The sequence below is a fragment of the Melanostigma gelatinosum genome (assembly GCF_949748355.1).
Source record: "Melanostigma gelatinosum genome assembly, chromosome: 14".
Taxonomy (NCBI): domain Eukaryota; kingdom Metazoa; phylum Chordata; class Actinopteri; order Perciformes; family Zoarcidae; genus Melanostigma; species Melanostigma gelatinosum.
The window spans coordinates 7,105,634-7,121,166 of record NC_136647.1 but is presented as its reverse complement, the minus strand read 5'-3'; the positions used below and the strand labels follow the sequence as shown (position 1 = coordinate 7,121,166).

The 15,533-nt window shown below is 40.5% G+C and overlaps 2 protein-coding genes across 4 annotated transcripts in view; one reads left to right on the top strand and one right to left on the bottom strand.

The window, feature by feature from the left end:
- Positions 1-7,472, top strand: part of sh3pxd2b (SH3 and PX domains 2B) — a 33,138-nt gene extending 25,666 nt beyond the window's left edge. For 2 of the 3 annotated variants that reach the window (XM_079284185.1, XM_079284184.1), the window contains 8 exons: positions 298-429; positions 918-1,019; positions 2,235-2,318; positions 3,193-3,310; positions 3,532-3,740; positions 3,843-3,889; positions 4,020-4,145; positions 4,303-7,472. In XM_079284185.1, the coding sequence (XP_079140311.1) occupies positions 298-429; positions 918-1,019; positions 2,235-2,318; positions 3,193-3,310; positions 3,532-3,740; positions 3,843-3,889; positions 4,020-4,145; positions 4,303-5,838 (2,354 nt within the window). In that variant the 3' untranslated portion in view covers positions 5,839-7,472. The remainder of the gene's footprint in view (positions 1-297; positions 430-917; positions 1,020-2,234; positions 2,319-3,192; positions 3,311-3,531; positions 3,741-3,842; positions 3,890-4,019; positions 4,146-4,302) is intronic. The other variant, XM_079284186.1, reaches the window with a different exon arrangement.
- Positions 7,473-7,958: 486 nt separating this feature from the next.
- The window catches only part of stk10 (serine/threonine kinase 10), a 35,181-nt gene continuing 27,606 nt past the window's right edge, over positions 7,959-15,533 (bottom strand). The window contains exons 11-20 of the mRNA XM_079284051.1: positions 14,470-14,594; positions 13,552-13,675; positions 12,871-13,050; positions 12,602-12,694; positions 12,252-12,381; positions 11,746-11,870; positions 11,284-11,472; positions 11,082-11,207; positions 10,829-10,942; positions 7,959-9,744 (exon numbers count right to left, since the gene is read on the bottom strand). Of these exons, the coding sequence (XP_079140177.1) occupies positions 9,604-9,744; positions 10,829-10,942; positions 11,082-11,207; positions 11,284-11,472; positions 11,746-11,870; positions 12,252-12,381; positions 12,602-12,694; positions 12,871-13,050; positions 13,552-13,675; positions 14,470-14,594 (1,347 nt within the window). The 3' untranslated portion in view covers positions 7,959-9,603. The remainder of the gene's footprint in view (positions 9,745-10,828; positions 10,943-11,081; positions 11,208-11,283; positions 11,473-11,745; positions 11,871-12,251; positions 12,382-12,601; positions 12,695-12,870; positions 13,051-13,551; positions 13,676-14,469; positions 14,595-15,533) is intronic.

Sequence of the window (15,533 nt, the reverse complement as noted above, 5' to 3'; positions counted from 1 at the left end):
TTCCTTTCAGTGAGTATAAAATCTGACATTTTAAAAGGTCATATTTGCCTCAGTCAGTGAGATCCAAGCCATTTTAAAAGCCACACAGATGCAATCTTATGCCTCCATGTTCATGGACATTCATATAATAATAATAATCCCATTAACAAATGTTACCAAAGATCCTCACTGAAAAGCAGCCGGTGATGAGTAGAGGCTTTTTCAATTATTGAGATTTTATCCTCAGCCTGCCTAACAAAGGAGCAGATCGGACAAAAGAGCTAAATGAGCTTGTGTCTGATTCGTTCCCCTTAATAGGAGATTCCACCTCAGCAGACCCTCTCTTCCTCGACCAGTATGTGGCAGTAACAGACTATGAGAAGCAGGAGAGCTCCGAGGTCAGCCTGCATGTGGGTCAGGTGGTGGAGGTCATTGAGAAAAATGAATCTGGTAAGTTCTATACGGCATCCGGTGCGCTCTTTCATTTTCTCACTGTATGTTTTGCATCGTGGGAACATTGGTTGCTTCAGTTGACAGCTGTGCTGCCTTTAACCAAGATGCTAAAGTCAATGGTGTGGACTGATGAGGAAATTGTAACTTACTTATATCTGGAATTTATGTTAATTTCATGTATTGATTCAGAATGTAGGGACGTTACAATCCCCTCATCTGTGAAATACTATTCTTCCATCATGTTTTCCCTCATACTTCTCCATTGTTTGAGGTTTGACTGGTGTTTAAATAATTACCTCGTCTAGTTGCGCCTCTTCTTCTGGAATGGTTTAATGGCACCAGACTGGAGAATCAGAGCCACCACGTGTTTATCGCAATGCACCCAACTCCTAATATTAGCACAAAAGTAGTGGATGGAATTGTGCATTCATTTACATTTAATTTTCTGGAAAGTGGATTTTAATGGAAACATTCTTCTCATTTAGGGTGGTGGTTTGTTAGCTCAGACGATGCCCAGGGCTGGGTCCCTGCCACCTGCCTTGAGGCTCAGGATGACCCTGATGACTTCTCTCTTCCAGGGGAAGAAGGTACAAAAAAAATGTTCAACCTGTATGTGCACGTTATGTCTTACCATTTGAATCATGAGAGTTAAACTCTACTTTTGTGCAATGTTGACAGAAAGGCAATAGCACAAAGCATTTTTAAGTGCTACACGCATAGTGTCATGTGATTTGGCATGCACCATTTGACCCCTGTAGCCAGACATTCAACATAAATAGAAGAAGTAGTCAAATTTGTATGATTTGCAGATCGAGGGATCAAATGTGACAAAATTGCTTCTTTTCTGGTGAGTTGCTCTTTGACGATGGAGAGACGCTGCCAGTGTGTGGACAACAGGTGCGGGTGTTTCAGTGTGCGTTATATTCATAGACTGACATAGACCATTAATACTATAGACTGTAGATTAATGCACATAATATACAGTATGTAAGAAATACAATATCAAGTAAAACAAATGGCTATCACTGGCATAAATACTCGTGAGATTTTGTAAAATGTAGATGTTAAAAGAACGATACTGTAATGACACAGTACAGCACATGGTAGGAGCCCTACTAAGCAAAGACAGGTAGCCAGCCAATATGCAAATTACAGACCATATCTCAAGTCTTGGCAAGCCTAAGAACGGTTTATAAGTGGACATTGAGCTGGCTTCCCTGTCTTCGTTGGGCAGGTCGGTCCGCAGAGCCCTGGAATTAGAGAGTCACTCATATTCAGCATCCAATTCCACTGACGTGAAGCAAATAAGTTAGCAATTGTGCAAGTAGATCCTAAAATATGGTCAAGTTGTCCCTATACTAGGCAGCAAGTCTTCCAGTAATGACAGAGATTTAATTACATAGTCCCCAGACAATGAAGACGGCCAACATCATCCCACAGATCCTAATTAACGGTGAACTATATGGTCCTACTATTTTAAAGAGTAACTTATAAATAAAGCTATGTTATGTGGCAGTAGTATCACAAGCAGAGGGTTTGAAGCTGGGATGGAGATCCAAAGGAAAATAAATCGTCAATCTAGCATGGGTGGAACCTGTAACACTATTAAAAATAACAATAATAATAAAACAGAAAATGTGCACGAATTTAGAGGAGTTTTTTTTGTCAAAACAGCATCAAGTAGAGCTCTGATTTCTGATAAGCCCACCAACTCTGCCTTTCATTTACGATGAAAACATCCTCCAGATGGAATATGTAACGTTCACTTCCTATTTTCCCCACTTACTGTGCTGGGATGTCAGTGCCTCGGAGATTCTGGTCACTGCCAAGGCACTTCGGTCGTCGAAGAACTTTAGGGGATCTATTCAGCACAGGCTTTGGGCAAGGTGGAGCGCATGCCTTTCTTCTCTTTCTTTTCTGTGTGTGTGTGTGTGTGTGTGTGTGTGTGTGTGTGTGTGTGTGTGTGTGTGTGTGTGTGTGTGTGTGCGTGTGTGTGTGTGTGTGTGTGTGTGTGTGTGTGTGTGTGTGTGTGTGTGTGTGTGTGCGCGTGTGCGCGTGTGCGCATACACAACTGTATGCATGTTTGTTTGACTATGTTTGCATGAAATGATTGTTGCATGACATATCCAAGCATCCTTGCATGCAACGTGGATGGTGGATTAATGTCTAATACAAATGAATAAAATTAAAACATTAGGAATTATGTAGCATTTTAATTAACCAGCATTAAACACTTGATAGATCCACATCATTATATAGAATATCTATAATATGTAATAATAGTACACATATTGAGAACAGTAGAAATGACTGTATGTAACAAATGTGTTCTGTTTGTGGTCAACATGTTTGTTTGTGTGTTGCACACTTCTGTGACTTACACCTTCTCAGTCCACACGATGCTGCTCAAGCCTTGCCTCATATCAATCAGTTAGCTAATGTGAAGCCGATGCACTTCTCTACCGATTTAGTATGTCATCCTAAATTACATAGAGTGTTATGATGGAGAAAGGAATTTTAGCCTTTTCCTTAAAAGTTTACAGACATTTTCACTGCATAACATAACAAGTTTAAATGATTTCATAAAAGCAACACCACACTTTACAAAGTTACAGCTTGAAACGCTTCAAGCTCTTGTAATCCGAGTGTGCCACCGTGTTTTTGTCTCCAATGCCATTACTCTACATTCACATTCATTTGTAGCACAATGTTTTTCATGATGTTCTTTTCTCCAACAATATTTTCTTGATATGACTCCAGAAGAGAAGTATTCAGTGATTTACCAATACTCGGCCAGGGACGAGGATGAGATCGACCTTGAGAGGGACATGATTGTAGAGGTGATTCAGAAGAACCTGGAGGGCTGGTGGAAGATCAGGTAATACAATCAATGACATTCTCTCTGGGAAAGTAAATATCGGAAAGAAGAAAAAATCCGTATTCACGAACGACACGTAACTGTGCTTAAAAACATCATATCTTAGTTACTAATGAGGAAAATAAATACTTAACTGACGGATTTCATGGTACAGACTGAGTAGACTTTACAGGTGGTGTTCTCGTATGAAGCCAGTGATTGTACATCTCTCCTCCACTCAGGTACCAGGGCCGTGAGGGCTGGGCCCCGGCCTCCTACCTGAAGAAGACTGATATCCAAGGCCAGAAGCAGTCAGCAGGTGCTGCTGCTCATGCCAGCACCAATGATCTAGATGGGCTCTCGAAACAGAACCAGCAAAACAATGCAGCCAAAGAGAACCGAGACAACAGCCAAAAAGAAAACAGACTCTCGTTTTTTTCTGACAACAAAAGTAGGAAGTGAATTTCAAATACAATAAGCTGCCTTTTGCTTTTCACATATTTTGTTGAGTTGCACAAGAAAATTGATGAATTAATGTCTTATCCCTCCACAGAAGCGGGATTGAGACACAGACCTCCACCACGCAGAGATCTTACCATTGTAAGAGATGCACTTCAAATCTCGAAATGACACAGTGTGCATTTCTGTTGCATTGGAGAATTGCTCAGTTTGTCTCATAAAAACGTTTGTCATCGAGTTAACCGTTATGTGCCCCTCTCACATTCCACAGCCACGTGGTACAAACCTACCCAAGCCGCCGGTTGCTCCTCAAGTTGAGGAGGAGTTCTACACCATAGCAGACTTCCAGACCACCATCCCCGATGGTATTAGCTTCCAAGCCGGAGTCAAAGTTGAGGTGGGTCAAGCAGTTTCTAAAGTTGTATTAAAATAGAGATTCTATTGAAACATTTTGGTTTGAATAACGACTTTGTACATTTTGTCTTTTAATTTATTGTTGTCATGCATTTTATAGTGTTGAAGTTTGATTAAATGACTCCTTTTTTACCTACCAGGTGATTGAGAAGAATAACGGTGGTTGGTGGTACATCCAAATGGATGACAAAGAGGGATGGGCCCCCGCCACTTTTATTGACAAGTACAAGAAGACCAGTAATGCCCTGCGACCTAATTTCCTTGCCCCTCTGCCCAATGAAATGGAGAAGATGAGACTGGAAGATGGTGGACCTTCAAATGTTTCAGGGACAGATGACAGCTGGTCCAAACCTTTACCAGATGAGCCAAACCCAGCCCTCGACTCCTGTGCCCGGCCTAAACTGAGAGATTGGAAGTCCAGTGCCAACAAGGTGCCCCCTACTATCACTGGACCTCTACCTCCGGCTCCAGCAGCTCCTCCAGTCGAGGAGAAACCAGCTCTTCCACCTCGAAGGGAGTCCATTAATAAGAGCTTTGAATTGGAGGTATCTGAGAAACCAAGGGCTGATCATTCCAAACCTTTGCCTCCAAAACCCCCAATTCCTGGCGTCATCATGCCGCTGGTTACACCCAAAGCAGCCCCCTTCAAACAGGACAAACCACCAGAGACCAAGAAAGAAGATAAGAGCAAAGCTCTTCACCTTCGGAATGAGATGGGTCTTGAATGTGGCCACAAGATCTCTGCCAAAGAGGTGAAGAAGTTTAATCTGAAACCCGTACCTAAACAGCCACCAAAACCCAAATCAGAAGCGCAGGAGGAGAAACCAGAAGCAGCTGGCCCAGCAGTGTTTATGAAGCCAAAGCCAGTGATCCGTCCTAAACCTGTTCCAGCTGCCAAGCCAGATCCTCCAGCAGAGAAGAAACTAGACATCACCAACCTGAGAAGCAAGCTGAGGCCCCCAAAACCTGCAGATCCAAGCTCTGTGTCAGCTGAGGTGAACCATCAGAATGACACCTCAGCAGCAGTAAATAGTTCCCACCCCAGTGCACCCCCTAGCTCTCCCCCCATCCATATCCCTACTCTCAACAATGGTAAGCACTGCAACGAGCCAAAACTCCCCCCAAAACCTATTAATGGTCATAGCAAGGAGAGCTCATCACCTCCTGCAAAACCAGCAGTGCCTCCCCACAAAGAACCTCCACAGAGACCCCCCACCATGGCTCCAAGGAGACCTCCTCCTCCAAAGAAGACCGTTCCATCCAGCCCGACAGAGCTCAAACCTCCACCTGCTCTAAAAGATATCCTGGACATTTCCAAGGGCCCACCAACCCAACTCAGCAGACCCCCTCCCCCAAAACCCAAAGGGTTTGTTCAGGCACCTGCAAACAAAGAGAAAGAAGAGACCAAAATGAATAAAGTCCCAGTTCCTCCCAAGCCCCAGTTGAAGCCCTGCCCGCCAAAGGACAAGCTTCCACCTCTACTCATGGAGCACAGTAAGGATGATCTGTATTTAGCTGTGGCGGACTTTGAAGGGGAGGACCAAACATCCAGCTTCAAAGTGGGCACGGTGTTTGAGGTGATGGAAAAAAACAGCAGCGGCTGGTGGTTCTGTAAGAATGTAGGACAAGAAGCTGAGAGCTGGATCCCCTCAAATTACCTGAGCAAGAAACCTTAGAGTGAATGTTTCACCATATGAAAAAATAAACAAACTAAATATCACTACTTCGTAGCTAATTAGCATTTTTTTTATATTAAGGTACCTTTTTTTTTTTTATAGTGACACATTTGTTATGTTGCATTTTGATAAGAATATTCTACCTAAACCGAACCAGCAATAACACGAGACCTTGTTGGGTATTGTGATGTTTACGTTTCTTCGTTTTGTTTTTATCTCAATTTAACATTAAGTGCTTTCGTTTCGTTGCCATATGCTAGTCGCAGCTTGTGTCAGTCATTCCATAACTTAAAGCTGGTCGTTAAAACAACCATAACTGTATCTCCACCCATGCCTTCTTTGATACGGCGCCTCTATATTATATGCAAAGTGCTAATGTGCTTATTATACTGTATGCAACTGTAGATATAGTCCTTGTTGGAATCATCTTCACATCTCAGGAGACAACACGAGATGTTCAAATCCAGCAGTAGACAAAGACTGCACATGAACTCACCGGGGGAGTTCAATGACTACATCTGGGCGTCAAAGTGCTTTTAGCAATTACTAGAGATGTCTGTGCCAAGTAAAAGTGTTGTTTGTTATACGAGAGACATCCATATTAGTTTTTGTGCTATTGTAATGGTTTTCTTCGTCGACTGCACAATTAATGTTGTGCACGTTTTCCGTCTTTTCATTTGAGATCGTTTTAAGGTTTGCACATGCTGAAGAATGCCACAGTGCATTTGATTTCTTTGTTTTACACTAATTATCCACCTGTGTTAAGATGAGCCTGGAACATCCAAACTGACAAGTTGAAAAGAAATATTTTAACGTTATGATGTTACACCCAAAAATAATAAGTGTGAAATGTGACTTGCAGAGCACTTCTGCATATCGGTACCAGATGTCTGACCTAAGAAATAAGAAACTGATGATCGACAGTGATTTGTGCAATGACGTACAGTATTGTATATGTACAGTCTGTTCTAAACCGAAGTTTGGTGCTTAAATAACTGCAAAGTATGACCATCGTAAAAGATATGTTTTACATTAGTGCTTGACTGGTCTCAAGCATGGTCAGTATAGCAAATCATTTTTTTATTGTACAGAAATGAGAGGCATATCTTTGCTGTTGTCACTTTTTCTTTGATGGTCCATTTGTCAGGTATGTTACGCTGTACTGATGAGGGTATTAGAGGAACAAAGAGCCAAGAATTACTTTGGTTTGTTGGTGAATTGGATTTGCTCGTTGGAGGTAATACAGAGGGTTGTGTTTCTTTTTCTGTCAAGAGATGGGAAAAAAAAAATGCTAAGTCACTTGTGTTGGCTTTACTGAATGAAAAAACGCACATCCATGCTCTCTAAACAATCAGACAAGGCTACAAGCTGTAACACTGCTTCTAGTTGCTATAATGTTATTCCACCTTCCACCCATGTTTCATACAAAAGAGATGGTATGCTACCAACTAGGAAGAAGAAGAAATTGTATTGAGGATTATTTTACAAGGACAAAAGGCAGGAAGGTTCAGTACAGTGTAAGGCAAATGTATGGGTTGATGGTGTCATTTCAATATTGTAGTTTTATTTACTTTTTTACTCTATTTTTCATTACATTGAATCCTTAAGTCAATAAAAGTTTCTGATTTTAATGTGTCAAATGATTCACTGCTGGAATTCATTTTTATCCCTTACTGTTTTACTTTTCGTCATCATACTACACTGACCTTTTTTCAACATATACTTGGTCTTTTTATGACTTAGAGGAAATACAATGAATTGTTTTGGACACTTTAAGATTACTTTTTAGACATATTACACTTGGTCTTTTAAACGTCAGAAAGATTAATGATTAATTTATCGTGCTCATAATCAAACATTTATCAACAGACATAATGGCTCAGTCAGTAAAGAGGAAAGGTCTGACGTATGCATTCTTCCTTTATGAAAAACAGTGTGGGAAATAAGCATGTTTTTTGACGATCTTCAGGTTTCCTGCATATATCCAGACAGGTGCTCTTCTCGCCTTCTATCCAATGACCCGTCCTTGACTTTCAAAATGGCCGTGCTGATTGTGTTACTGCCGATACCTTTAGAAAGAGCCTGCACCACAATGCACTCATTAGAAAATCTGCCTTTATTGAGTAATTTACAACAGCGGTTCCTTCTGTTACAGTTTCATTCACACTCACAACCCCTCCATACAAACAATATCATGTAAACTGAGGCAGAGAGGAAGGCATACATGGAGCCATTAAACATGGCAAAAAAGATCATTTTTACAACTAACTTAAATATGTTTGAGATAGCGTATGAGAGAAAGATAAAGCTGTACCCGATTACTGACCTGGTTCAATGTAAATCTGCAGGCCAAACTGTTAAAAAAGAAAAACACTTTCTCTCACCTGACAAGACAACAAGCTCCTCAGCTGCAAAGTTTAGGTTTCAGTTTAAGATTTAACATCTAGAGCCACCTTACAGCAGGCTGAATTATTGTACTCCCATAAAATGATATGAAGAGTTAAGTTATAAAATCAGAAATCATTGCTTTCAAAATATTGAGTATGATTCAATGCCGGTTCTTTCAAAAAGTTGTTGAATCTATTTTTGGAGTTAAACTCTTCATATTATCATATTATTGCCCCTCTCAGTGCAAAGGAAGACTAAGTTTAAGAAAAATAAACCTCAGTTTAGCAAAGACATACATGTAATATTGCACTTTGGTTAGCAGGCAGTGCATTTACTGCACACGGTATAACAATTATACACTTAGTACATTTCTTTGAATTTAAATCCCCGATCAAACATCCCTCAAACAACAGTATTTTGCTTTGGCTTCATCGGTTCCCATCCAGTGTGACTGAATTTACAGTAAAAATACAACAGAAAACGTCATAATAGTAACGCGGTGTGAATAACAATGAGTCTATCCTCATCTGTTAAAAAACAAATACCTAAGAAATCATTAAAAACACAAATTCTGATCTGGATTAAGCCCCATCCCCCATTTCAAACAATACAAAATAATAAGAGCATTCTTCATAACAGGGGTGTTAAAAAATATACATCAAAAGGAACATTTACAGTGATAAATCTGGATATGGTCGTCTTTGTCAGTGAAAATAAATAAAAGCAGACATTAGCCGATATACAACTTATGGACAAACGGGTCAATGAGCCAAGGCACACAGAAATGGGGTAAAATAAGAAAACGGTCAGTGACTATCAAATTTTGGGTGCGGCACTGATCATTAAACAAAAAGTGCTTATGTTCTGGCTCACCAGTTCTCACACGAACAAACGTTCTTCCTCTGTGCGCAAAAAGAAATTATTCCCAACCAAATAATATTATTTCTTGAATACATACTCATTAGGACAGATAATTATTTTTGGTATCTTCAGCTCTATGCCACAGCATCATATTACCTTCATGTTGGACTGGTGGGCAATAAGAAGCCAACATGAACAGAAAAAGGAAATCAAAACACTGTATGGGAGCAGATGTCATGTAATCGAGCCATGTGAAGCACATGAGGAGTTTTAAATCCATCAAATACTAAAACAATTTAAAAAAAGGAAAAAAAAAAAGAAAAGAAAAACCGTAGAACATTAGTAAAAACATAAATATTCACTAAAACATTAAAGGAACCCAATGGAGGGATAGGTATGCTGCCATTACAGGCGAAGCAAATTAAAACTGAGGCAGCAGGCTATTGTAACGCCTGTGGGTGTACAAGTGAGGGTGTGGTGGGAGGAACTGTTGTGCAAAGTCACAGAGGATGTTTTTTATGTTGTGGAAGAGTCTTGGTAGGGCACAAACTTGGAGAGTTTGTTGGGAGAACTTGGGTTTGGGCAAGACGACTTGTCACTAATCCTAAAGAAAGCCTCCTGCTCCCTTTTCTTCAGGTTTAGCTCCTCTTCAAGGGCCTAAGGGGGGTTAGAGGAGAAGGGTGGAAATCAGAATATGTACGAGATTATCAGACCAAGCTTGCATGTGAACTTTTTTAAAAATGTGTCTGTTATGTCTGCTCTGCTTTAATGTCGTACACTTTTCTTTTGCCGTGTATTGGTTTTGTCTGTACGTTGCTGTCCGTTTGTCTATGAATTTTAATTCCGTTTCAATTTGAGATTTTGTTATTTGAGGCTGCCGCGACACATCTGGCCGGGGACAGCAGATGGAAATTAGCCTCTCTGGCTAACTGTTGATTGGTGTGCATTGTCCCTGAAAAATAAATAAATAATGCTGTACAGGTGGAATATTCCTATTCTAACACAGGATGAACTATTAAAGTGTGTTCCTTAGTGTTCTGCAGTCTGTATTGAAGTTGGTTGACTATGTAGACCATAGATAATCCGGTAATGAGTTGTTTTTTTGTAAAACAGATATATAATACAAAAGATGGACAGTAAGAGACAAGTTGTAATTTGTGAAAAAGAGCTCTTTTGTGCTCAAGCGTCTGTTAAATTAAAAGGAATAGATTTGATAGCTTGGGGAAATATGCTCATTCACTTTCTTGCCAAGAGGATGAGGCGACACCACTCTCACATCTGTTCTTGAAGTACTGTACAAGTCTGGAGCCAGAGAAGATCCTCTTACACCAGCATAGGGACAAGACTCCATGAAGTCACTGCCCAATGAGACGCACAACGCATGTTCGTTAACGTTTAAAAAGAGTCCGGCTGGATATTTCTCCCCACAACCACTCTTCATGCTAAGCTAAGCTAATCGCCTGCTGGCTCTAGTTCTTTACTTAATGTGTAGGTACGAGTGGTATTGTTCTTCTCATCCAAGTTTCAGCAAGACAACAAGTGAGCATGTTTCTCAAAATGTTGAACTATTTGCGTCACTAGGTCTAGTTTTATGATCCGCTTTGTATAAATGTATACAAAGTAATTCAAGGCTATCTGGTCCATCATAAGAACTTAAATCAGTTCATTACATGTAGCATGTACATTTATACTCACATAATGAGTGTAATTCTGTGTGTTAGAGTCGTGCATAAACTAGTACCTTCTTTCTGGGTTTCAGCTGATCCCGCCAGTCCTTCAGCAGCTGGTTGTGTTCTTCATCCAGATGCTTGAGTCTCTGAGTCTCATTCTCAATCAACAGGTGACATTTTTCATTCTGAAGCACAAAACAAGCTCTTGTTAACAATTGCATTCTAGAGACTGGAGACGTTTAGCCTTGGAACTTTGATGGCGCTGTGAAACAAACCAAAAGATCTAAAAGTGTAAAAGAAGAGGCCGTGCTGCCCCTCAGTCACCTGTAGCTGCTGCAGCTCTCTGATGTTGCCCTCACACTCGCCAATCATCTCTCTCATCTGGTTCTCGTGCTTCTGCTGCTGATGAAGCCTCTCTGCCTTCTGTCGTTTCTCCTCCTGCAGAGAAAACTAAAGAGAGACAACGGGAGTGAATATATGAACTGATTTCTTAAACATGGAGTGAGAAAACCCTTGCAAGCCCTACCTGTTTGATCTTCTCTCTGTCCTCCGAGGAGCTGCCCGTTGAGTTGATGCGGAGGCTTTTCTTGAACATGGCCATGCGGGTCTTCGCCTCGCCCCGCTGGATCTTAGGCAGCCGGTTCTTCTCCTGCTGCTGCCGAGCTTTCAGAATCTCAATCATTCGCTGATTGTAGCACTGCATCTGTTCTTGTTCCTGTTGTGACATAGAACAAAGACACATTGTCACATTCATTTCATTTGTTTGCAGGGCAGATGGAATAATATACTTTGACACTGCTAAGACCATGTAAAAACCACAATTTAAACAGATGGAAGCTCTGAATAACGTACGTTAAAAGCTGAATAGCTAAATATAAAATGAATTCCTGATTCAAGAATTTATTTTGCTTTAACATGCTGTCCAAAGTTAGATGGACGTAGAATGGTGGGTGTGAACATATTGTGGCAAGAAGAGTTGTAAATGTACCTTCTCGTGTTTTTTGACAAGCTGATGCCTCTGGAGGAAGTACTGGTCTTTCAACTGCTGCTTCAATAACTGGTGTCGCTCGTAAAAGTTCTTCTCCTCCATTTCCCACATGGTACTTTCACGCTCTGATCAAAGTGAAGAGGGGACAGAAGAAAAGTCAATTCTGACGTTCATTAAATGGATTGTATTTTTGTCTTCATCACATAAAAATTATTTATCGATCAAAGTCAGATCAGGAGAAAATTAAACGATAATTTACAAGGAGATGACAGCTCAAAAAAAATAAGAAATACAATCAAATAATGTAATTTCAAATAATTAATATATTATTTTGAAATTATTTTTATAAATGCGCATTTGATTGATATTATACAAAAAAATAACAAAAATCTGCGAAATTGGCAAACTTCACAGAAAGCCAAGATCAATAAGCCAATAAATAAGGGGTCATTTGATGGGATGGTGCATTTGATTTGAAGGAACCCAATGCCTAACATATACTGTACCTCTGATTAGCTCCTGTTTCTTGTTAAGGCATCCCCTCTCCATTTCTGCAATCTCTGTCTTGTTGCTGGAGATGATTCTCTTCAACGTTGTGTCCAGGTGGTTCTTCTGAGTTGCCGCGAATTCATCCTCCTACAGAGTAGAGAAAGACATGGACGGAGAAAATGAATGAAGGAACGGCGGGAAAAAGCGCTACAGGACGAAATGTTTGATTGGACTTTATTTTGTAGGCGATATGTTCCGTTTTCAGCAACATTTTATGAATTTCTCAGTACTTAGTTTTCAAAACCAGTCCAGTGAAGTATGCATAAAACTACAGTTGACTCAAATAACTGTTGACCAGACAACTTACTTGTCTTATCTTAATTTCCTGGAAGGAATTCATCCTCTGCTTCAAGGATTCTTTACGCTGATTCCTGGGCAGCTTATCAACCGATTTTTTTACCTAAATATATCAAAAGAAGACATGATTTAAACACAGGTACACAAAGGAGCAAGCAAAGCAATGTGAAAATTAACAAAACATTATTTATGTCACATTCATGTCTTTTCAGGCTGAAGCTTGTCAGCTTTATTTGACCCGTTTTCATTCTCTTCCCCACAAACTTGTCTTCAATGTACCTCCTTTTTCTTTAGTTTTTTCTGATCCTGAAACTTCTGGTGGTCGCGCTCCTGTTCTGATTTGATGCGTTTGGTCTCTTCCTTGAGTTTAACACAGTGGTCACTCTCCATCTTCTCAATGGTCTGCTTCTGGTGCTTCTCCAGGTTCTCCAGCTCCACATCATAGTGCTTCTTCTTGGCCTGGGCCGCACCAAGAACAAACAAGCGCAATGTTAGCATTGGCGAAAAAAAAACCCAGTATTACCACGTTTTGTATTACACCACCAAAAGCGATCACATTAAATATAACTGAGACATAAGAGAATGCAGTGTGTATGCAGTGTCTTAAAAAGTATAGAAGTTGATAAATCAATTTAGCACCAATTAATTAAGGCCCTTAAAAAGTATTAAAACGTAATTTTCCGAGGTATTACATGTTGTAGCTTGTTTTCTGTATGTACTGTATATTTGTACAAATAGGTTCTATGCTCAAGTTTGCATTTGAATCATTGTGTAGGCACATAGCGGGATTTTCTTTAGCTAGCTTTGACATTGTTGTAAAAAGGAAAATCGTTAACTGACTGTTGCTTGATGACGTTACGCGCAGGTCACCCTGTGCCTGGGGGCTTAAACTACCAAGCTAATGGAAGTTTTCGGACATGTAGTGAGAACACTAGTAGCAATGTGAAAACTGTGACTCACATTCGTCTCCTGGTCAAAGCGTCTCTGCATTTGTTCTCTCTGTATCTCCAGTTTGGCATTTAGCCCAGCCTGAGCACGTTGCTCTTCCTTCTGCAGAAAACGGAGCTCACGCAGTTCTTGACGTCTAAAACCAAACAAAAACACACAGACTCTTACTTTAACATATTTACAACTTGAATTTATTAAGTTTATTTTAAGTTTAACAACTTCTCAGACAAGCAAATGTGGTAAACAATAATATTTACGTTAATACCGTTAGTCTAATACAGTTTTTTGGAGGACAAATATCAGAAAAGTTATTTTTTCTCTCAGCCCCTGGAGGGCCGTGTCGGTCTCCTTGTAAAAATGTGACCATAGTCTGTTGGAGGTCCTGTGGTCATACATGCAATGTCATATTCCTACCACTAGATGGCACGAGCAATGCACCTTATGACTTCAAAAGGCAGTGCAAGTTGTTCCAGACTTAACTTTACAAATTGTTCATTAAAAAACACAAAAAAAATCCAGTAATAGTTGGCAACAATTATAAATCTGTATTGATCGTTCTATTTGAACATCTAGACTCACAGTACAGTTAAGCTCATCTTCCCCCGGATCTAAAAGTAACTTCAGAGACATTTTATTGTTCTTTCCATCCATAGACTGTATATAAAGAGACCAGTACTTAAATGAGTATTTTTCCACAACACTTTGGGTATTTGTAAACTCAAATCTTAAGGGGCTAAAGCCCGAGAGTTCAGGATTCCTAAAATAGTATGTGTAGTACAAAGCAACATCCAACAGGGAACACATCACTGCACAGACTTCGCTGTGAGCGGAGGAATAAACAGACCACTGAGTTTCACGGACGTCATTCGCAGAGGATGAAAACAGAAAGTGAATATTTGCTGCATAGAGGGATCGGGGTGATTGACATACCTCAGGAATCTCATCTCCTCATCTTTCTTCTCATCATCCTTGATGATCGTGGAGGTGGTCACGCTCACCTCCACGCCGTCGATGACGTACCTCCTGGTTCGCTTCAGAGTCTTACTTGAGAAGTTCTGCGAGGCAGACAGATGGGATCACAAAGGGTCAAACTAAAAGGATGACATCTGATTAAATCAGACCTTGAGTACAAGACAAATATTTGCTTGCACTGAGTAACATGCATCACTACGTATGTGCTTGAGGGTGCACTGAAACTCTGCCGGGTGGGTATTGTAGTAGTTTGGTTGTCAGTTGGGTAGTTTTGAGACATGCTGGTGGTCAAACCCCCTTTGATGTTTAAAAGTACACCTTTAAATATGCGTGCCTTTGTGACTTCCAATGCAGCCTTTTGACCTCGCGGAAGGAGGGGCAGCTGTGTGCGTTAGTGTGCTGACAAAAGCATTGATGTTCTTGTTGATCTGGTTCTACAAGTTGCTGTCTGCATGTCACGGTCATGGGGAGTGCCATTACCGTGTATAGACTCAAGTATGAGTCAGCGCGTGAACCCGCCTTAGAGTTGAAGAGAAGATAATTGTTATGTCTCACAAAGTACATGTGTCCCTTATCTGAACCAGCCTCTACGGACAATATTTACGAGACCGATATGGCCGGGTTTACTCTGCAAACATTGGGGAGCTCAAAACCTGGTTGTCGTCATTTCCTGGTTTATAAATACTTTTTACAAGCAGAGAGGAGGAAACTGAACCAAAACGCAGTAATTAAGTGCGTTTGTGCACACTGTTGCTTCCGATAATGAACCATCTACAGCTGAGCAAATAGACACCATATGAGGCTGTTGCCATGAATGGCAGCTACTGGATGCTGCTTTTGCACTGTTGATTCCCTTTCTACATAACTGACACTTTTACGACATCAATGAATCGATGCGATGTTTGCCTGTTTGAGTGTGTTATTAAGTACACACTGGCACTACAATCAGAGGACATACGGCTCATTCTGGAGCTCAGCTTTGTGTTTAAGGCCGTCATTTCCCATCACTTGTCATTCACAAA